At 59.8% G+C, this 22,184-nt stretch overlaps 2 protein-coding genes across 4 annotated transcripts in view; one reads left to right on the forward strand and one right to left on the reverse strand.

The window, feature by feature from the left end:
* The first annotated feature begins 848 nt into the window (after nt 1-848).
* ARHGAP35 (Rho GTPase activating protein 35) lies at nt 849-20,265 on the forward strand. 3 transcript variants are annotated; one of them, XM_080608750.1, is made up of 7 exons: nt 849-1,772; nt 4,650-8,542; nt 12,492-12,636; nt 14,455-14,532; nt 15,130-15,261; nt 15,821-15,926; nt 16,029-20,265. In XM_080608750.1, exons 2-7 carry the CDS (start codon nt 4,847-4,849, stop codon nt 16,387-16,389), a joined length of 4,518 nt encoding a protein of 1,505 aa, XP_080464876.1. In that variant the 5' UTR covers nt 849-1,772; nt 4,650-4,846; the 3' UTR covers nt 16,390-20,265. The 3 variants fall into 3 exon arrangements, 1 of the variants encoding a protein (XP_080464876.1); XR_013944143.1 differs by lacking the exon at nt 849-1,772 and having other exon boundaries at nt 16,029-17,685; nt 17,926-20,265; XR_013944144.1 differs by lacking the exon at nt 849-1,772 and having other exon boundaries at nt 16,029-17,636; nt 17,686-20,265.
* The window catches only part of TMEM160 (transmembrane protein 160), a 6,546-nt gene continuing 659 nt past the window's right edge, over nt 16,298-22,184 (reverse strand). The window contains 4 exon segments of the mRNA XM_080608744.1: nt 16,298-21,550; nt 21,552-21,578; nt 21,580-21,633; nt 21,635-21,648. Coding sequence (XP_080464870.1) covers nt 20,792-21,550; nt 21,552-21,578; nt 21,580-21,633; nt 21,635-21,648 — 854 coding nt within the window. The 3' untranslated portion in view covers nt 16,298-20,791.

A 22,184-nucleotide genomic window follows, 5' to 3' on the forward strand; every position in this document is an offset into this window, starting at 1 on the left:
GGGCCCCGGGACGCGGGGACCTCCCGCGGCCGCCGCCGGTGCCTCCGGGGTCGGGTTCTGGGGGCTCCCCGCGGTCTCGGGGGGGGGGGGCGGTGAAGCGGCTCCAAGCGCGGCGCCCGAGCCCTGCTCGTGGCACCCGATGGCTTGCGCACCCCGTGGCTGGGGGTGTTTGCTCGTTGGTGCCGAGAAAGCGGCTGCAAGCTGCCCCTGGAAGGCTGCTGGGGTCGTTATTTCCCTTTTGGGGTCATTATTTTCCCTTTTGGGGTCGTTGCTTTCCCTTTTGGGGTCGTTATTTCCCCTTTGGGGTCGTTGCTTCCCTTTTGGGGTCGTTGCTTTCCCTTTTGGGGTCATTGCTTCCCTTTTGGGGTCGTTGCTTTCCCTTTTGGGGTCGTTGCTTTCCCTTTTGGGGTCGTTATTTTCCCTTTGGGGTCGTTGTTTTCCTTTTGGGGTCGTTATTTCCCTTTTGGGGTCGTTGTTTTCCTTTTGGGGTCGTTATTTCCCTTTTGGGGTCGTTATTTCCCTTTTGGGGTCGTTGCTTTCCTTTTGGGGTCGTTATTTTCCCTTTTGGGGTCGTTATTTCCCTTTTGGGGTCGTTGTTTTCCTTTTGGGGTCGTTATTTTCCCTTTTGGGGTCGTTATTTCCCTTTTGGGGTCGTTATTTCCCTTTTGGGGTCGTTGCTTTCCCTTTGGGGGCGTTGCTTTCCTTTTGGGGTCGTTGTTTCCCTTTTGGGGTCGTTGTTTCCCTTTTGGGGTCGTTGCTTTCCCTTTTGGGGTCGTTGCTTTCCCTTTTGGGGTCGTTATTTCCCTTTTGGGGTCGTTATTTCCCTTTTGGGGTCGTTGCTTTCCCTTTGGGGGCGATGCTTTCCCTTTGGGGTCGTTATTTCATTTTTATTTTTCTTTATCAAAAATGAGAGCAGCTCTCCCACCGCCGGGCTGTGAACCTGCCGCGGGACGGGGCTGGTCCCCCGGGGGACGCGGCGCGGTCCCGGCGCGCTTCTAATTCAAAGCCTCGGCTGATTGCATTTCAAACAGCTACCCCAAACCCTTCATTTTTTTTTATTTTTTTTTAATGAAACGATCCCTCCAGCGGGCACTTGCACGGGACGGGCGGTTCCGTCCCCGCTCGGTGCTCAGGCACGTGGGAGGAAGGAACTCGGTGTCCTTGAGCCATTTGTGCCCTTTTTTCCCCCAATTTCCCACCAGGACCGCTGCTCCCGCCGGTATCCCAGCCCCGTCGCCTCTCCCCGCGCAGGGCGCTCGGGGCCGGGCGCGTGTTCGTGTCCCGGGAGAACCGAAAACGCAAAACCACGGAGGGAGTTCGCGTAACCCCGAGTAGCGGTGCTGCCCTCGGGCTCCCCAAAATTCGGGGTGCTCGAAGCCCAGCCTGGAGCTTCTCCCGCGGCGGGCGAGGTGAGGGAAGCCGGCTGCCGCGACGGCTCCCGGCTTTCAGGTGTTTGAGGCTGGAAAATACCTTTTTTTTTAATTTTTTTCCTTTTTTCCTCCCATCCCTTTGGGTCTGCTGCCAGCTTCCCCAGCTCGGCGGGGATTCGTGAGCCGTGCCGTGCTTTTTTTTTCCTCCTTCCTCGTCCTCCCGCGTCACCCGGGCTTCGCGGGGAGGGTATTCCAGCGTAAATGAGTAACTCCTGACTCAGGCTTTTAGGGGAGAAAACGAAAGCGAGCTCCCGACGGGCCGGCCGCAGCCGCGGGGGGGCCGGAGGAGGGAGCGGAGCCGAGCGGGGACCCCAGGACGCCGCGCTGGAAGGACGGAGACGGGTTAGGAGGGCGTGCGGCGAGCCCTGCGTGGCCTCTGGACCCAAAGCTTTTGGGGGTTACGGGTGGGCTGTCCCCCTGTCCCGCCACCGGGGCCATCCGTCCGTCTGCTTCCCCGCCGCGGGCGGAAAACCCGGCGGCGACCCCGCTCCCCAAACCTCAATTCCCCCTTTTTATCACCAAAACGGAAAAAGCTTTGGAGCCGATCGGCGGGGAAAGGGGGGGGCGCTCAGGAGGGCGAGTGCCGCTTTCCGCTTTTATAGAGCCTGCAGTGATTTATTGCTATTTTTTCCCCGATTATCTGCGTCCGATCGGCACGCGTTTGGGGTGAGGAACCCCGACGGCGCTGGGTTTGGGCGTCTCGCCGCCGGGGGCTTTCTGCCGCTGCGCGTGCGAAGGATCCCGAGCGGGACGAAGGCGGTGGTGGAGGAGGTGCCCGGCGAGCTGCCCTCGCTGGAGTTGCCTTTTGCTCCCTGAGCCCGTTCGTGGAAATGCTTTTGCAACCGGGCGCCGTGCCCGGCCCGCGCCGGGAGCGAGCGGCGCGCGCGGCGGCGGGGGCAGCGCGGGACCCTCCCTCGCCGCGTCCCCTCGCCTCTCTTTCTCCGCTTGTCGGGGATCTGGAGCACGGAACCCACCGGATCCCTCCCGGAACTGATCCCTGGCTTCGCAGTTCGTGGCTTTTTTTTTCTTTTTTTTGCAAAAAAAAAATCATCAGGAGGGCGGCCAGAGGGCCGGGTCGGGGACCGGGGCGCGGAGGCGCTTGCGGCGCGCCCTCCGCCTGCGAGCAGCCCATCTGCTGCACCGGATTAAAGCGTTTCGGCCCCAGATGCTTAAAGCTCAAATCACTCTTCCCAAAGACGCCGATGACCCATTTCGGGCACGCGCTGCGCGCGCGGGCACGTGTGAGAGAAGGGGCGAGCGGGGAGGAGACCCTCGGTGCCGGCACGCTGGTTCTTGGGTTGACGTGGAAAACGTGGCGGTCCCTGCGTCAGCCTTTCTTCTCGGGGTCATTTTTCAACGTTTTGTGGGTTTTTTTTTTTTAAAGGGGATAGTTTTGTTACCTGTTGGCAGGATTACGCCCAGAGGGACGTCGGCTTGGACAGCGCGCAGCCGCCGCCTCGAGGAACAATCCTAAATCACGAACCCCTCCACACAGTTTTGTCATCCCTCTGCTGAACCTCCCCCTCCGGGACGGCCTCTCCTTTTGGGGCAAATCGCGCATTAATCGTCAAGCGGAGAGCTTCCAGCTCGGGGCAGGCCAGCGGCGTCACGCGGCGCTCGGAACCCCGGCGGACGGGGAAGGATGAAAGGCTCCCCCCGGGGCTGCTCCTCGCCCCGTCCCCGCCGTCTGGGGGAAGCGAAAGGGGACCGCCGACGCCTTTGTCACGGCTGCGGTTTTCCTTTGGCTTCGGTTAGCCACGCGGCGCCACGGCCCGGGCCCCTCGGATGCCCGCGGGCCCAACCGCTTCCGCAAATGGCGACCGCAGGGGCCGACACGATTCCCACACCCCGTCCAAAACCCGAAAATTGCCACGGTTTCTCCGCTCGGCGCTTTGTGAACCTGCCGAGCACGGGGGCGGGGGCTGAACACGCGAACGCGGCGGCTCCGTGCCCCGGAGAGGATGGAGGAGAGCAGCGGCACCCTGAAACAGCACCGCGGGGCCGGGCACCCCTCCGCACCCGGTTTCGTGCCCTGTCCTCCAACGGGGGAAAACGGCGAGGGTTGAGGAAAACCAGGGAGCAAGAGCGGTGCTCCCCCAGGAGCTGCAGGAAGGCCGCGCGAGCGGCGCCCAGCGCCGGCCAGCCTCCCAGGGAGTAGCTGCATTCCTTAAAATTCAGCGATGAGTAATTATTCAAAATAATTAAGGGTTTGACAGCTGCTCGGCAGCATAGTTTACATTGCACCGGTGCTGCGGTTGTTCCGCCCTTTTACCTGCGAGAGGCTCGCCCCGAGGAGCGACACGCGCTGCGGGTGAACGGCGCTGCTGCAGGAAGCATCGTGCTCGGGGAAGAGCCGGAAAGGGCGGCCGCGCCGAGGGCAGGATCCTAAACCGCCCCAAATCCCCGCGTCTCACCCCAAATCCCCGCCTTTCGCCCCGATTCCTCGCCCTCTCCCTCCTCGCAGCCTCCAGAACCGCGCGAGCCGGTACCTCGGCCGCTGGGGGCGACCTCGCCGAGGGGTTCGACGAAGGGATCGGGCGTTGGGGTAGGTTTTCGGGAGCGTGCGGCGGCGTTTCGGGTTTGCAGCAGCCTTTGCGTGTTGTGTAACCCAGCCCGAGGAGAAGAGAACTGGAAGAACTGCCTCGTCCGGCCACCCCAGCGGGCGCAGGAGAGCCCTGGCTCCCCGGCGGGGCTCCCGGTGTCATCTGCATTAATTCGCCTTTCCTGGAGCTGCAAAACCCTTTTTGCTCTCGTATTGTAAAACAAACGAGGCCAATTGCCGCGTTTTGAGGGCGCTAATTGGGATCGAGGGCGCTAATTGGGATCGAGGGTGCCAATTGGGAGCGCTCCTTCCTCCGAGGAAGACGCTGCCGCCGCGGCTCTGAGCGGCGCGCCCGGGGCTCCTCCGTAGGGCTTTACCCGGATCCTTCTCCTTCTGCCTCTTCCTTTCTAAACCGCTCTGATCCTATTAGACCGAGCCGCGGGTGAGAGAGGTAATCCCGCCGGTGGAAGTGGGATCAGATAGTAAGCCGGTGCTGCACTTGATCGCTGTCGAAGAGCGAAGCCGAGCCAGGCCGTTTTGCTTCTCTCGCTTCGTTTTTGGGGTTAAATCCCAAGAACGGGGCTCGACGGGGCGGTCGCGCGTCCTAGCGGCGGCGTTCGGTGGCGCGGGGGGAATCGGGTCTGCTGGGCGCTGACGCTCCTTTCTCTTTCTCCTAGGGGTAAACGTCGGCCGCCCGACGCCGGGGATCGGCGAGAACTGAGCCGCTGCCGGCGCGCGCAGTATGGGCCCGAGGGATTTCCTCGCCCCGGCGCCCCGCCTGGCCTGAGAGCTGCCACCCCTCCGTCCGCCGAGCGCCGGAGCCGCCAACACTAATCCTCTCGGAAGCGGTGGGCTGGGACAGGATGTGCGGACGATGATGATGGCAAGAAAGCAAGATGTTCGCATTCCCACCTATAACATTAGCGTGGTGGGGTTGTCGGGGACGGAGAAGGAGAAGGGGCAGTGCGGCATCGGGAAATCCTGCCTTTGCAACCGCTTTGTCCGGCCCAGCGCCGACGAGTTTCACCTGGACCACACTTCGGTCCTCAGCACCAGTGACTTTGGGGGAAGGGTCGTCAATAACGACCACTTCCTCTACTGGGGGGAGGTCGTGCGCTCCCTGGAGGACTGCGCCGAGTGTAAAATGCACGTGGTGGAGCAGACGGAGTTTATCGACGACCAGACCTTTCAGCCTCACCGCAGCACGGCCCTGCAGCCCTACATCAAGCGGGCTGCGGCGACCAAGCTGGCGTCGGCTGAAAAGCTCATGTACTTTTGCACTGATCAGCTCGGGCTGGAGCAGGACTTTGAACAAAAACAGATGCCGGACGGAAAGCTGCTGGTCGATGGCTTTCTTCTTTGCATTGACGTTAGCAGGGGTATGAACAGGAACTTTGACGATCAGCTGAAATTCGTTTCGAACCTTTACAATCAGCTCGCGAAAACGAAAAAGCCCATCGTGGTGGTCCTGACGAAGTGTGACGAGGGCGTGGAGCGGTACATTAGGGACGCACATACTTTTGCCTTAAGCAAAAAGAACCTCCAGGTGGTGGAGACGTCGGCCAGATCCAACGTGAACATCGACCTGGCCTTCAACACCTTAGTGCAGCTAGTCGACAAAAGCCGGGGAAAGACCAAAATCATCCCCTACTTCGAAGCTTTGAAACAGCAGAGCCAGCAGATCGCTGCCGCTAAGGACAAGTACGAGTGGCTGGTGAGCCGCATCGTCAAGAACCACAACGAGACGTGGTCGAACGTCAGCCGCAAGATGCAGTCCTCGGCGGAGTACCAGGAGTACGTCTACCTGGAGGGGACGCAGAAGGCCAAGAAGCTCTTCCTGCAGCACGTCCACCGCCTCAAGCAGGAGCACATCGAGCGCAGGAGGAAGATCTATCTCGCCAAGCTCCCTCAGGCGTTCGAGGCCCTCATCCCGGACCTGGACGAGATCGATCACCTGAGCTGCGTGAAGGTGGAGAAGCTCTTAGAGGCGAAGCCGGACTTCCTGAAGTGGTTTGTCGTCCTGGAGGAGACCCCCTGGGACGCCACGAGCCACATCGACAACATGGAGAACGAGCGCATCCCTTTCGACCTGATGGAGACCCAGCCCGCCGAGCAGCTTTACGAGGCTCACTTGGAGAAGCTGAGGAACGAGAGGAAAAGAGCGGAGATGAGGAGAGCTTTCAAAGAAAACCTGGAGACTTCCCCTTTCATCACGCCCGGGAAGCCCTGGGAGGAAGCCCGCAGTTTCATCATGAACGAGGATTTCTACATGTGGCTGGAGGAGTCTATCTACATGGATATCTACAGCAAGCACCAAAAACAGATCATCGAGAAGGCCAAGGAGGAGTTTCAGGAGCTGCTCCTGGAGTACTCGGAGCTGTTCTACGAGCTGGAGCTCGACGCCAAACCCAGCAAGGAGAAGATGGGCGTCATCCAGGACGTGCTGGGAGAAGAGCAGCGGTTCAAAGCCTTGCAGAAGCTGCAGGCCGAGCGGGACGCCCTGATCTTGAAGCACATCCATTTTGTCTACCACCCGACGAAGGAGACGTGCCCGAGCTGCCCGGATTGCATCGACTCCAAGATCGAGCACCTGGTCAGCTCCTGCTTCATCAGGCCGTCCGAGCGCAACCAGAAGAACTTGCTCTCGGACGCCAACATCGACAGGATTAACCTGGTGATCCTGGGCAAGGACGGGCTGGCGCGTGAGCTGGCCAACGAGATCCGGGCGCTGTGCACCAACGACGACAAGTACGTGATCGAGGGCAAGATGTACGAGCTGTCCCTGCGGCCGATCGAGGGCAACGTCCGGCTGCCCGTCAACGCCTTCCAGACGCCCACCTTCCAGCCCCACGGCTGCCTCTGCCTCTACAACTCCAAGGAGTCGCTCTCCTACGTCGTGGAAAGCATCGAGAAGAGCAGGGAGTCGACCATCGGCCGGAGGGAGAACCACTTGGCCCACCTTCCCCTGACCCTGATGCTGGTCAACAAGAGAGGGGACACGAGCGGCGAGACGCTGCACAGCCTGGTCCAGCAGGGCCAGCAGATCGCGAGCAAGCTGCAGTGCGTCTTCCTCGACCCCGCGTCCGCGGGCATCGCCTACGGCCGTAACATCAACGAGAAGCAGATCAGCCAGGTCCTGAAGGGGCTGCTGGACTCGAAGCGCAACCTCAACCTCGTCAGCTCCACGTCCAGCATCAAGGACCTGGCGGACGTGGACCTGCGGATCGTCATGTGCTTGATGTGCGGCGATCCCTTCGACGCCGACGACCTCCTCGCGCCCATCCTGCAGTCGCAGACGTACCGGCCCTCGCCGTGCGGCAGCAGCAGCTCCATCCTCCTCGAGCTGGCCGTCGGGCCGCACAGGCGGCGCCTGGAGCTCTCGCTGCTTTCCTACCACTCGTCGTTCAGCGTCAGGAAAAGCCGCCTCGTCCACGGGTACATCGTGTTCTACGCGGCGAAGCGCAAGGCGTCCTTGGCCATGCTCCGTGCCTTCCTGTGCGAGGTGCAGGACATCATCCCCGTGCAGCTCGTGGCGCTCACGGACGGCGCCGTCGACATCCTGGACAACGACCTGAGCAGGGAGCAGCTCACCGAGGGCGAGGAGATCGCCCAGGAGATCGACGGCAAGTTCACCGCCATACCCTGCAGCCAGCCGCAGCACAAGCTCGAGATCTTCCACTCGTTTTTCAAGGACGTGGTGGAGAAAAAAAACATCATCGAGGCCACCCACATGTACGACAACGTGGCCGAGGCGTGCAGCACGACGGAGGAGGTGTTCAACTCGCCTCGGGCGGGCTCGCCGCTCTGCAACTCCAACCTGCAGGACTCGGAGGAGGACATCGAGCCCCCCACCTACAGCCCCTTCAGGGAGGACACGGCTGTGCCCGCCCTGCCCAAAGACCACTCGAAGCTCTCCATGGAGCTGGAGGGGAACGACAGCTTGTCTTTCATCTCCGTCATGAGCACTTTTGAAAGCAAGCTGAACAACAAAGTACCTCCTCCGGTGAAACCAAAGCCCCCCGTGCATTTTGACCTCACGAAGGGGGATCTGTCGTATTTGGAGCAGGGGCATCGGGACGGGCAGAGGAAGTCCGTGTCTTCCAGTAGCTGGCTGCCCACGGATGGCTTCGATCCCTCCGACTACGCCGAGCCGATGGACGCCGTGGTCAAGCCGAGGAACGAGGAGGAGAACATCTACTCCGTGCCCCACGACAGCACGCAGGGCAAGATCATCACCATCCGCAACATCAACAAGACCCAGTCGAACGGCAGCGGCAACGGCTCGGACAGCGAGATGGACACGAGCTCGCTGGAGCGGGGCCGCAAGGTGTCGGCCGTTAGCAAGCCCGTGCTGTATCGGACGCGCTGCACGAGGCTCGGCCGCTTTGCCAGCTACCGGACCAGCTTCAGCGTGGGCAGCGACGACGAGCTGGGGCCGATTCGGAAGAAGGAGGAAGACCAGAGCTCCCAAGGGTATAAGGGCGACAACGCCGTTATCCCCTACGAGTCGGCGGACGGGGAGGATCCCCGGCGGAGGAACATCCTGCGCAGCTTGAGGAGGACGACGAAGGTAAGGGGCGCTTCTTGCCCGCGGGTCGCGAGCGAGGGCGGAAACCTCGCCGCCGTGCTGGTCGACGAGCTGAGGGCAGGATCGCTTTTTTTTCTGCTGGTTTTATTGGGCGGGAGCTCAGCTGGCGTGGGCTGCGGGAAGCTGCAGTCCTAGAATCCTAGAATCAATATCCCGAGGTGGAAGGGACCCACAAGGATCACCGAGTCCCAACTCCTGGCACCACGCAGCTCTGCCCAAAAATTCAGAGCATGTAACTAAGAGCACAGCCCAAACAGTTCTTAAACGTCGGCGGGCTCGGTGCCGTGACTGCGTCGCTGGGGGAGCCTGTTCCTTTTTAGAAATAAATAAATAAATAAAAGCTATTTTTCCCCTAAGAGTAACAACTGCTGGATTTAGAAGCAGTTGGCTGAATTATCACTTGAGCTCCACAGCCGAAGCTCAAGGCGTTATCTCTGGAGTCAATGAAGTCTGCAGTCCTTAACGTTTTCGGTCACACCCAGACCGACCCCATCTCCGCCGTGCGCTTCCGAGAGGCTTCGCCCCGCGCTCAGAAGTTACGAGTGTCCCCTCTAACGAGTTTCAGGCTACAATTAGCTGCCGCCCGGCTGTGCCGAAGCGTGCCCGTGTCTGCCTCGTAAAGCGCAGCGGGGTCAGCGTTACCCGCGTGGCACCGCGGAGCGAGGCAGGGCACGGGCGAGCCGCCTCCTGCCCTACGCTCGGAGCACGGGTAAATTATTGCAGCCTCTTCTCCAGCCGCCTCGTGCTGCCTTGGCTCTCCAAACCCAGCTGCCGACCCCTCTCTGCGGAGGCTGGCAGGCGTGGACGGCGGCGATGCTGGGGGACGGGGCGGCCTCCGGACTCCTCGCTCGAGGCTCACGGCTCGGAGCAGCGCCAGCACCCGCGGGCGTCTCAGCAGAGCCGGAGCTCGGCCACGCGGTCCGCGGAAATCAAACCGTAAAGCAAGCCGGAGCCCAGGCCGCTGGGATGAGCCGCCTGCGTTTCCGTCTGCAGCACTCCTGGACGTCTTTTAAAAAGCAATTAAGAAGCGGTCGTGGCAGATCGTAAATGATCTGGCGGCGGTGCGTGCCTGCCCTGCTCAGGGATCCTCTGGTGACAGCGTAACTCCAGCTCGATGTGACATAATTACGCTGCTGTCCGTAAGCCTTCCAGCTAAGGCTTTTTCTCCCTTTTCCAGACAGAAACCTCTCCGTCCCGGAGAGGGAAACCCGGTGCTGCTTGGCTCTCCGGCAGGAAAGCCTAAAATCTCCGTCCCGCCAGCGCTGCCAGCTGGGCTCCTCCGCTGGGGGCAACCCCGGGCGTAACCAGGGTTTGCGGGTGGTTTTTGCAGGGGATTGAGAGGTTCTCTGGGGCTTTTTAAGCCATTTTGGTCCTGGTGCTCGCCCCCCGGGTGAAGGTGACCCCGACACCGTCAGCTGGAGCTGTCCTTTATGGGCCCCGTTGGCAGCGGGGTGGAAGCCACGAGGTTTGTCTCTGCGGCTCCTTATCGGCCCCGGCGCGTTTGGCCGGCTCGACCCAGGCGTTTTGTGACTCTGCAGAAAAACGGGGAATTTCGGGGGGGGGAACAGGAGGCGCAGCCCAAACCACAGGGCAGGAGCGACCCCGAGGGCGGCTTTTTGCTGGAAAAATGCCCAGTTTCAGGTCCCAGCTGCCAGCATCAGTTTAAAGCTGCACATTTGAAGCTTTTCAGCCCGAACTCCCCCTTTTTAACTCCCGTTCCCATGAAGAAAATATTTGCAACGATGGCAGAGGCGAAGCCGGAGGAGGAACCGAGCTAAATATCTCCTTTCTGGGGGGGTTCCGAAGGCAAAATGCCCAAAATTTGGGTATTTTTGGGAGTCCGGAGCTCCAGAAAAAGCAAAACCGTGCTCGGCCGCCTGGACCCAGCAGAGGGAGCAGCGGGAGCTGCCGGCGGAGCCCGCTGCAAAAGCAATTAAGGAAATTAAAAGGCATTATTAATTTCCATTGGAAACGAAGGGCGAGCAGCTCTTAAATTGTCACCAAACAGGAAAAAGCAGAGGAGCAAAGGAGCTTCCGAAGGCGCTGCCGTGCCCGGGTTTGGGGGCCCCTGAATGCCCCCCCCGAGCAGTAATTTGGGTTTTATTCCACCCCCCGCTGTTTTGGTGACTCTGAAAATTTCATATTCTTTGATTTTTGACTTGGTCGGCCTGCACAGTGCCATCCAGGGCAGGGGCAGAAATGCTTTATTTTTGCAGCAAACCCTGGCATTTTGGCTAAAACGGACAGAATCTGTGAGAAACGAGAGCGGCGGCGGCAGCGCTTGAACCCCGTACCCCTACCAAGGCGCTTCAAACCTCCCCAAAATCCCTCCGTTTTGCCACAAATACCCCGTGTAAGATTCGCTGGCGGGAGACGCGGCTGTGCCCGCAGCGAATTGCACCTAAATCCGGGGAATTTGGCACAAAAGCCCAATTCGGGCGGATATTTGAGGTCCTCGGGCCTTCCAGCGCCCTCGCTCCCCTCCGCGGGGCTGGGGAGCGGATGCTGCAGCTGACAGCAGTTCCCCCCAGTCTGTTTTTGTTTTGTTTTTTTTAGTTTTCTTCTTCCCTCGATGACTCACTTGATAATTAACTTAATCAGCGGGCAGATTTCCTCTTTCCTTCCCCCCCCCCCCCTCCTTCGGGTCCGACGCGCCGCGCACGCCGGGGGCACGGCGGCCTCGAGGCTGGAAAGGTTTGGTGACAGCGAGGCCGTGCTCAGCCTAATTTGCCCAATTTACCCCGTGGTTGAACCGATTCTCGGGGTTCGGTGGCGTTTCCCTGTGGCTGGCCGCCGGCACGCTGCCGTTGGGCCGCCGTTCAGCTCCTCCGAGCGGAAAAGTCCCTCGCTCTGGCCGCGTCCTGCAGGAAACCCAAACCCCGCGGGGCTCGGTGGCACCGGGGGCGATTTCGTCTCCGGCTCGCCGGCAGGACAAAGTGCAAAAAAAAAAAAAAAAAAACCCACCAAACAGCCAAAACAGGAGATTTTTTAATCACAAACGCGCACCTGGTGGCGGTGATTTCTCCCCGAACCCCGGCTTTCGTTTTCCACCCTAAAACACCACGGCGCGGCCCTTCCCTGGCACCTGCAGCTCGGCAGGAGCAAGTCCCCGAAATGATCATTTTTTCTAAATCTCTTTCTAGCAAATCCTTGCCGTTTTGGGTAAAATCCTTGCCGCGGTGGCCGGTACTGCTGCGCTTGGGCTGAAACAGCGCCGGGGTTTCTTTTGGGTCACGACGGCAGCATTTTGGGATCGGTCTGAGGATGCATTCCCTACGCCATCCCAGCGTGTTGAACCAGCTTTCCATCCCCCCTTTTTCCCCAATTCCTCCCCTTTTCTGGTGATTCCCTTCTACGCCTCTCCCAGCAAATGCCCAAAGGGGTTTTCTAGCAAAAGACCGTGGCAAAACACGTATTTATAGGAAAACGGCATTTATTTTCCACCGAAGACAAACCCCAGGAGGTGCAGCAGCAGGTGTGGGCGAGCGTCACTCCGAAGGATGAGATTTTCAGCAAAAATACGCCCCGTTGCCCTCGGGGGGCAGCTCCGAGCTGGTTTGGGGAGGAAAACCCCAAAACATCGCCGCCGTTGGACCTGGGCGTTAATTCCCTGAAAGCTGATGGCAAATTTTGGGAAGGTCCCGGCAGGTTTGTTTGCGGGCGTGCCCTTTTGCCCTCCTGCCACCTGTTTTGGGGAAAAAGGAGGGATATTGCTGCTTGAGTAGTTGGTAACAGCAACCCACTCAAAGAAACGTCGTTTTCATCGCGTAGCGGTAATTCCCTTGGATGGGTCATAGCAAGGATTTGCCGTGATAATTCACGCTGCTCGTGAATAAACGGGAGGGTTTTTGGTTATTTTTGGTTATTTTTTTGGTTATTTTGGTTATTTTTTTGGCGCTGACCCTAACCCCCGCCCCGCTCTCTCCCGCAGAAACCAAAGCCCAAGCCTCGGCCGTCCATCACGAAGGCGATGTGGGAAAGCAACTACTTCGGGGTGCCTCTGAGCAGCGTGGTAACTCCGGAGAAACCCATCCCCATCTTCATCGAGAGGTGCATCGAGTACATCGAGGCCACAGGTAGGAGCCTCCTGCGGGGCCTCCGCCGGGCCCTCGGCGGAAGGTTTTGCGCTCTGCAGCACGTCGGTGGCCTTTGGAAAACTTCCTTCTGCCTTCAGGCTCAGGGTTTGGGGTTTTTTTGGAGAGATCTCACCCTCAGGAAGCAGGACGGGTGGCACGTCGTTCTCCTGCGTTCAGCAGGTGACTTCAGAGCTTGAAACGTGTTACATTTTCTACATATATTAAAAAAATCACCCAATTAAACGTCGTGGATGAGGGGGGGGCTTGCGTTCCCTTTTTTTTAGGACAAAAACAGAACCTTTGCCCCTTTTCCCTTTGAGCATTTGGCTGGCGGCACACGATTTTCGGCAGTATTTGGTTGTTTTCGGAATTAGGGATTTTTCACTTGGCGGCAGAGGACAAGCGCGCAGCGGAAAGAACTGGCTTTCGAACCACATCGGTTCGGTTTCCACATCAGCTCTCCCCGTGTTCCTGCTAGACGCGGGCGAGCAAGCCGGCAGGCGTGCTTTCACCAGCAGCGCTTGGTTTTTTACCGTTAACACCGGAATTACCGGCGTTAAAAACCTTCCGAAAAGGTTTTTGGCGCGCGCAGCCGAAGCGTCCCCCTCCAAACCCTCGCCAGCTTCTGCGTTTCTTTCTCTGTAATGCATCAGCCGAGGGTGGGAGGCTCTGCCCTGCCTCTTTCCTCCTCCTCCGGTGGAAATTCGGCGCTGGCTGTGAGAGCTGAGCCCCGGCGCATCCCGGCGTTGGCCGACGTTCCCGAATCCCCGCGCTGCGGGGGGGCTCCGCTCGCCGGCGGCACGCGGCGAAACGCCGAGCGCTGGGACGGCGCGGAGGAAAGCTCGGTGCCGGGCAGCCGGTGTGAAAACAGGATCTGGGAGGATAAACACGGAAGGGGATTGCAGGAAATAATCGAGCCGGCTTTTAAACAGCGGTGCTGCCCCGCTGCTCTGGCCGGCGGCGGCGAATTTGCGGCGTGCTCCGGGAGCCGGCGCTGGGGCTGCCGCAGACCCAAAGCAGCAGAGAAAATGCCCCAAAAGCCCCCGACCTCGCTTCGGGGGTGCCCTGCCAAGGGGTTTTTAATCCATCAGCAGCCAATCTGCAAGCAAAGGGGCTGCCAGGGCCGGTCTTGGGGTGAAAGATGGAGATTTTGGCTCGCTTGGCCGACACCGAGCTTATTTTGAATCCCGGCAAGACAAACGGTGGCAGCTGCTGCTGGGGTTTTTCAGCACGACCAAACACTGAGCCTTTTGTGCCCAGCCCGCGGTTCGACGGTCCTCGAGGCTGGTCCATTAACCTCGTTTTCCTTTCCCCGAGGAGGCAAATTGCTTTCTACGACAATTTCTACGTCCGCTCCGTCTTTTTAGCAATTCGAAGCTCTGAAGCGGTGCGGCGCAGGAGCTGTACCTTGCGTAAAGCCCCTGCGCCCCAGCACCTGCGGTGCCCCTGGGCGTCTGCCACACTCTCTTGCACGTTTCCCAAGGTGATATTCGCCACGTCCCCTGCTCGGGTCATGCTTTTGGCTTCAATTCCACTGCCAATGGGTTCGGGGAGGGCCCGCGGGCTGCGGGCGTCGGTGCAACCCCGGGCAAATCTTGTGCCTGCTGCAAAAGAGCGGCTGTGGGGGGTGAAATTAATGCACGGGTAAAAGGTGCACGGAAACGGGTGCTGGAAGGCAGCCGGGACGTGATGGAGGAGGGGAAGGCCGGCAGGGTTTGTGCTGGGGCTGCCCCCAGAACGCGAGCTGGGACGTTTTCTCCCCAAAGTCGCCCGTTTCCACCCGTCCGTGTGCTGATTTTGGCTCTTTTTGCTCTCCAGGGCTGAGCACCGAAGGCATCTATCGCGTGAGCGGCAACAAGTCCGAGATGGAGAGCTTGCAGCGGCAGTTTGACCAGGGTAACGCCCGCGCCCCAAACCGGGGATCTGGATGTGGTGGGGCTGGCTCTGTGCAGTAAAAACAGATGAAAACCCCTTTTATCATGCGTGGACCGCAGCCGTATTAAACCACGGTGGTTTTTACAACCCAGACAAACCTGATGGGTCCGACCCAGCGGTGCTTCTTTACCCTGGTGTTTGCAGCACTGGGTTAGGTTCCAGTAACCAGGTCTGGGCACCAGGAGCTTCCACACCCCACGTTTTTTCTGGGTTTTGCTTCCCAGAAGGATGGTTTTACCGTTTTCCCTGCGTGCTCTCCTTCAGCACCCAGTGGCTCAGCCGCTGGGGATCAGAAGAGGTTCGTTATTTATTAAACGAACCAAACCGGTGGAAGTTGGAGCTGTCCTGAGGTCAGTGCAGGCTGCAGGGCTGGGGTCAGTTCCTCGGTGGAGGAAGTTCAGGGCTTTAAGCGACGTAAAGCGACAAAATTCCACCTCGGGGAATTCCTCGAATAAAACCGGCGTCCCCCCCGGATCGCGCTGCCCGTCCTAAACCCCCTCCGTGCTTCGGGTCCCTCTCCACTCTTGGGGTGTAACCGTGCAGCCCCTTGCCTTGCAGATCACAGCCTGGACCTGGCAGAGAAGGATTTCACCGTGAACACTGTGGCCGGGGCCATGAAGAGTTTCTTCTCGGAGCTGCCCGACCCCCTGGTCCCGTACAACATGCAGATCGAGCTGGTGGAGGCCCACAGTGAGTAGCACCGGGGCTGGACCCCGCTGTTCGTCCCTCCAGCACGGCAGGACCCCAGCTTCCTCCTGAGCACCATCGGAGGAACGTTTGTGTGCCCCGAAACGTGCTGGTGCTCGGCCCTCTATGCCCCTCGCTGCCGTCACCTTCCCAGCACCGTCTGCCCAGGATTTTTATAAAACCTGGCAGAAAAAAAAACCCCAAACCACGAGGCACGGCCGGCGGCGGCGCGGGGGAAACGCGCTGAGCATCTGCCTGGCGGCGGAGGAGCCTTCGGGGTGGCTGCGCCACGCCGCCCAGCGGCGTCATTTTGATTTTAATTACTGCCTTTTGGCATGATAATTACTTTATCAGCCTACCTCAGGGCGCTAATGAATGGTTCATTAGTGTCGCTTGTTACTATGGAGTGTTTCTAATGCCTGCTGGTGCTTTTTGAGCCAAATCCCCTCATTCAGAAGGGGTCTCGGGGGGCGAGCAGAGCTCGGGCAGCCCCCGGTGGCTGCCACCTCCGCGCCCTTCCCCGTTTTCCCTCCCTGCATCCGGCCCCTCTCTCTCTCGGCAGAAATCAACGACCGGGAGCAGAAGCTCCACGCGCTGAAGGAGGTGCTGAGGAAGTTTCCCAAGGAGAACTACGAGGTCTTCAAATACGTCATCGGGCACTTGAACAAGTACGTACCGGGGTTCCGAGGCGCGGGGGGGGGGGCTCGCTGCGGTGCCGAGCCGGGCCGGCGGTGGGAACGTCCCCGCGACGGTCTCGTCCCCTCTCGCAGGGTCAGCCACAACCACCGGGTGAACCTGATGACGAGCGAGAACCTCTCCATCTGCTTCTGGCCCACGCTGATGAGACCCGACTTCAGCACCATGGACGCCCTGACGGCCACCCGCACCTACCAGACAATCATCGAACTCTTCATCCAGCAGTGCCCCTTCTTTTTCTACAACCGGCCCATCCTCGACGCCCCCAGTGCCGCCCCCGGCTCTCCATCCGCCGCCCCCACCGGCGCCCCCTTCCTCCCCGCCGCGCCGGGCACGGCCCAGCCTTCGCCCCCCCAGACCCCTCCGCCGTCGCCGCAGTCGCCCGTCCAGCCTCTCCTCCCGGCCCCGCTCCACGCGGAGCAGCACTCGCTGTGAGCCGGAGAGTGAGAGATGGAGGGGGGGGGGGGGGGGAAGAAAACTTAAAAAAAAAAAGAAAGAAAAAAAAAAAAAACAACAAAAAATCTCTCGGTCTGGTCTCAGGCGCCGCGTGGAGCCGGGCGGCGGGCGCTGGGCTTGTGCTCGCCCTCTCCTGACCCGCCGCAGACTTGGGAGCGCGCCGGGGCGCCCGGACTGGCCCTGGGAGGATTTTTTCCCCCCTTTCGTTGCAGTCAGGGGGCGAGGAGAGGGTGGGGGCTGAGCCCCGGCTTTGGGCTCGGCTGCGGACGTGAGCGGAAAGCCGCCGGGGCTCAGTGCCGCCAAGCCCCTCGCGTCCCGTGGGCTGCGGCCGCGGCGCAAACAACGGGGCCCGAAGCGCGGCCAGCACGGCCTGGGGCTCAGCCGGCGTCGTCTGGTGCAGCCCGAGGCTCTCCTGATGTGGTCCAGCACCCATCCAGCGTGGTCCAGCGTGGTCAAGCACCTATCCAGTGTGGTCCAGCACAGTCCGGGGCTCATCCTACGTGGCCCAGGGTTCATCTGATGTGGCTCAGTGTTCATCCTACGTGGTCCAGCACAGCCCAGGGTTCATCTGATGTGGTCTAGCACCCATCCAACGTGGTCCAGCACAGTCCGGGGCTCATCCTACGTGGTCCGGGGTTCATCTGATGTGGCTCAGTGTTCATCCAACGTGGTCCAGCACAGTCCGTGGCTCATCCTACGTGGCCCAGAACTCATCTGGTATGGTTCAGCGCTCATCCTACGTGGTCCAGCACAGCCCAGGGTTCATCTGCCATGGCCCGACGCTCATCCAGTGTGGTCCAGCACAGCCCGAGGCTCCTCCACCACATCCAAGGCTCCTCCAGCGTGATGCAGGGTGGTCCAAGGCTCACCCAGTGCGGCCTGACGTGGCCCAAGGCTCACCCGATGTGGTCCAGTGCGGCCCCGCGCTCACCCGCTGTGGTTCAGCACAACCCAAGGCTTGTCCAACGCGGCCTGGGCCTCATCCTGTGTGGTCCTGCGAGGCCCGAGGCTTGTCCGACACGGCTCAAGTTGGGCCAGTGCGGCCCCAAACCAACCGAGGCTCACACGAGATGGCCCAAAGCTCCCGTGAGGTGGCCCAAGGCTCATCCAGCGTGGCCCAAACCATCTCAAGGCTCATCCAGCGTGGCCCAAAGCTCATCCAACATGGCCCAAGGCCCATCCAACATGGCCCAAACCACCTCAGGGCTCAGCCATCGTGGCCCAAGGCCCATCCAACGCCCAAACCACCTCGAGGCTCATCCAACGTGGCCCAAGGCCCATCCAACGTGGCCCAAACCACCTCGAGGCTCATCCAGCGTGGCCCAAGGCCCATCCAACGTGGCCCAAACCACCTCAAGGCTCGTCCAGCGTGGCCCAAGGCCCATCCAGCGTGGCCCAAGGCCCATCCAACGTAGCCGAAGACTCATCCAACGTGGCCCAAGACCCAGCCAACGTGGCCCAAACCACCTCGAGGCTCATCCAACATGGCCCAAGGCCCATCCAACGTGGCCCAAGACTCATCCAACGTGGCCCAAACAATCCCAAGGCTCATCGAGCACAGCCCAAGCCGTTACCCAACGCATTCTGAACCACCCCAAGGCTCACACGAGGTGGCCCAACACTCCCCCAACACAACCTGAACCATCCCAAGGCTCACGCCAGGTGGCCCAGAGCTCCCACAAGGTGGCCCGAGGCTCACCCAACGCATTCCAAACCATTCCAAGGCTCGCCCACCCTGGCCCGACGCATCCCAGGACCCGTCCTGCGCCCCGAGGCCCCCTCCAGCAGCACCCAACGCTTGTCCGACCTCCCCGGGACCGACCCTAAATCGGGGCCGTTTCCCTCAAATCGCACCGCGAGCGAGCACCGGAACAGGAAAACCTTCGAGGGCGCCCGGCCGCCCGCTCGGCGCTGCCTTTTTGCCGGGAACCCCCACATTTCTCCCCGTTTCCAGGAATTCTGGCATTAAGCACTTACCGGAGGGGAGCTGGGGGGACCCCAACCCGTTTTGTCTGGATTTGTGTTGTTTTTTTTTTTTGTTGTTTATTTTTTCCCCATTTTTTTTCCTTTTCCTCCAGAAACGCCGGTGCTGATTTTTTAAGGGGAGGCTGGGTGGGCTTCGTTTTTTTGGGGAAGGAAACCCGGAATTTGGCTGCCGTGACCGCGGCGAGGACGCCCGAGCCTTCCCCTGCCACCGCCGTCGGCCTCCCCCAGTCCGGGGGCGGCTTTAAACTGGATTTTCATGGTACCACTGGGAGAGCACAGGGAAGGCTCCTCCCGCCCCTCCCGGGTCTCTTCGCACTTTAACGCCGCCGTTTCCCCAGGATTTCCCTCGTTTTCCCCCCAGGATTTCCCTCGCCGCTCGCAGGAACGCCCCCGACGCCCCCCCAGCGAGGAAAACAGCCGGACCCCCCCCCAAAAAAAAAAAAACAAGCGGGGAGGCGCGGGCGGCTTCGTTACGGACCGCAAAAAACCCTCAAAAGGGCTTTTTTCCCCTCCCACCCCCCCCGGTTCCCCAGATTTTATATTCTCATGCTTTAAAACAAAAGTGTTGGTGTAAATAGCGGCCGCTGGGTTTTCGTTTTTTTTGGTTTTTTTTTTTTTTTTGGTTGTTGTTTTCTGATTTTTTTTTTTTTAAACTGCAAAACACAAACGAAGCAAAACCCCGAGTCTCACCCAAGGGAGGTCTTGCGTCAGGGCCGGGCGGACGGAGGTGGCATTTTTTTTTTTTTCCTGTTAAAAAGTGGGATTTTTGGTGCCTTTTTGCTCAGCTGGAGGGGGGCCGGGGGGGAGGGGGGAGGGGGGGATCAAATTTGTCACTTTTCAGTGCTGACAAACGGCTGGAAAAAAGGCAAAAATAGGCAAAATAAATTAAAAAAAAACACACAACAAAACAACTCGGAGCCCCCGGAGCCAAGTCCTCGGGCACTTCGGGAGCCGTCTCCACGCGCTTTGCTGCTGCTGCTCCCCTTTCCCTCCCCACGCCCCAAAACGGGGCAAAACACTGCGTTTTTAACCATTTCCCCCCCCTTCCCCGCTGTCCCCCGGGAGAGCTTCGGCCCCGGGGCTGGATCCTGCTCCCTCCTCATCCCCTGCGCCCGCTGCCGCCCTCACCCCGCGGCCCGGCCCAGGTTTGGGGCAGAACGCCCAGTTTTGGGGATTTTTTTTTTTTATTATTTTTTTTTTTTGTCCCGCTCCCTGTGTAATAGGTTTTCCTGTTAGGCTGAAAACCCCCTTTTTTTTTTGTAACCCCCCCCCCCCCAACGATAGGAACGTTGTATTTGAAATGTAGCTTTGAAGCAAGACGTAAAGTTATTGTTTAAATAAAAACTTCCATTTTTTTTTTTTTTCCTCCGGTGTACATTAAAAAAAAAATCAGGACAAAAAAAAAAATCCACCTCGGAATAAAAAAAACAAAATATCTTCGATCACTACGGGAATAAATTTCTCCAAAAAAGCTGGATTTTGGGCCACCCCTGGCTTATTTTTTTCGTCCTTTTTTGGGTGTTTTCCACTGGCGAATGAGCCAGGAGCCGCTCCTGCAGGGCCGTTCCCCAAACCGCGGGGTTTTCGCAGGAAAAAAAAAAAAAAAGCGCCGGCTGCGTGTAAAGAGAAAAACGTAACGGTTCTTTCTTTGTATTTTAGGGCCTAACAAACTCCATCCCGTAGTTCTTGGTGATAGACTTTGCCTTTTATGCTTCTTTTAAGGACGTTTTTAACAATTTGTGGTATTTTCCAGGGCCGATGCGATTAGTGCATGAAAATGTTTAACGCTCGGGGCCAGTCGAGCCCTTTTACTGCTGAATTTAAAGAGAAAAAGAACAAAAAAAAAAAATATCAAAAAAACACAAGAAATGGTGTATTTGCTGCGGCGTTCTCGTGCGGGGCGGTGGGCGTGGCAGACTGGGACCAGTTCCCCGCCGGGCTTCACAAACTGGGAACCAGCGGCAAGCTGGGAGCTGAAGCAGTCGGTGGGTGCTCTTCGAATTTCCGCTGGGAAATTTGGGGCCGGGGGAGGTTTTTGAGCTTTTTCGGGGCCGGCAAAACCTTGGGAGCCCCCAAATGGCACCTGGCGGGGCCTCCCCGGCTCGGCTTTGCCCCACAGCACGCCCCAAATCAGGGCTTTTACGGGCAAAAATTGTACAAAATCCAGCCGTGGCGCCGGCTGCTGTTGGCTTTTCCAGTTTTCCCCCCGATTTTTAACCCAATTGAGGCAAAATCGGGCAAATCGGTGCAGGGACGAAGCGGCGGCCGCCAGCGGGGGTTTTCCCTCGCGCCGCAGGAAAAATCCCACCCTGAGCCCCACGGTGCCGTCCGCTCCAACCCCCCCCCCCCCCCCCCATTGAACAAATTGGGCCAAAACGAGGCTTTTTCACCAATTTTATTGCCCAGCCCAGCAGGGGCAGGGCTGCAAAGAATTGAGCCCCAAAACGCCCGCTTCCAGTACGGCGCCCCGACCCGTGTGCGAGTAAACCTCGGCGCGCCGCGACACCGGGGGCTTCCCCCCGCCCCCCCCCCCCCCTTTTTTTTTTTTTTCCTTTTTTTTTTCCTTTTTTTTTAACACAAAACCCAACAGCGGAGCCACGCGGACGCGGGTTTTTTGGGGAGCGGGAGCTGCTTTGGGGGGATTCCACGTAAAGCCCACGCTTCTTGCAGCGGGGACGAGGGGCTGCGGGGGCACAACCAACCCCCCCCCCCCCCCCCCAAGGGCGAGGAAATAAATCCAAAGTGACCAAAACGGGGCATTTTGGCACCAAACCAGGCCCCCAGCGCGGCGTGGGAGCGGGGTGAGGCAAGCAATCCCAAGCCGGGGCGGGGGGTTTAATCCATGCGGGTTTGGGGGGAAATATTTCCAGGGCTTTTGGGATTTACGTGACGTTTCGGGGGCTTGTGCGATATTTCGGGGTTCAGGCGACGTTTCACCACTCCCCGGCGGTTTTTCGCACCGTTTTCGGCAGCGTCCTCCTTCCTTGGGGTTCCCACCCCCCAACCCCGTTACTTCTCGGGGGGCCGCCGGTGCTCGGGGGGGGGGCTCCTCGGGGACGATCTCGACCTCGAGGCGCCCGACGTAGAGGGAGAGGGCGCAGAGCCAGAGCAGGGCGAGCAGCGCGGCGGCGGCGGCGTTGGCGGCGGCCGTGGGCCGCCGGCAGCATCATGGGGCGCCGCAGGCAGCACCAGGTTCAGCAGGTACGAGCCCGCCCCGTAGGACACGCACAGGCCCCCCCAGGATGAAAAACCCTAAAAACGGGGCCCGGGGGGGGCGGGGGGGGAAAAAAAATAATCGGGTTAGAGCGAACGCACGCCCGGGGGGGGGGAGAGGAGGGGGGTGGAAATGAAGGAAATGGCCCAAACGTCCCCAAAATGGGTACGGTGAGGGCTGGGCGGGGGGGGGGGTGTGTTATGGGGTGATGCCCCCACAAGCGGGATTTGGGGGGGTTTGGGGGGATTTGGGGGAGGTTTGGGAAGGGTTGGGGGGAGGTTTGGGGGGTTTTGGGGGGTTTGGGGGAGGTTTGGGGGGGGTTTCAGGAGGTTTGGGGGGATTTGGGGGAGGTTTGAGGGGGTTTGGGGAGGTTTGGGAAGGGTTGGGAGGAGATTTGGGGGGTTTTGGGGAGGTTTGGGGGGGGTTTGGGGAGGTTTGGGAAGGGTTGGGGGGAGGTTTGGGGGGGGTTTCAGGAGGTTTGGGGGGATTTTGGGGAGGTTTGAGGGGGTTTGGGGAGGTTTGGGGAAGGGTTGGGGGGAGGTTTGGGGGGTTTGGGGGAGGTTTGGGGGAGATT

This window comes from Anser brachyrhynchus (genome assembly GCF_964034855.1).
Source record: "Anser brachyrhynchus genome assembly, contig: SCAFFOLD_372, whole genome shotgun sequence".
In the NCBI taxonomy this organism is placed as follows: Eukaryota; Metazoa; Chordata; class Aves; order Anseriformes; family Anatidae; genus Anser; species Anser brachyrhynchus.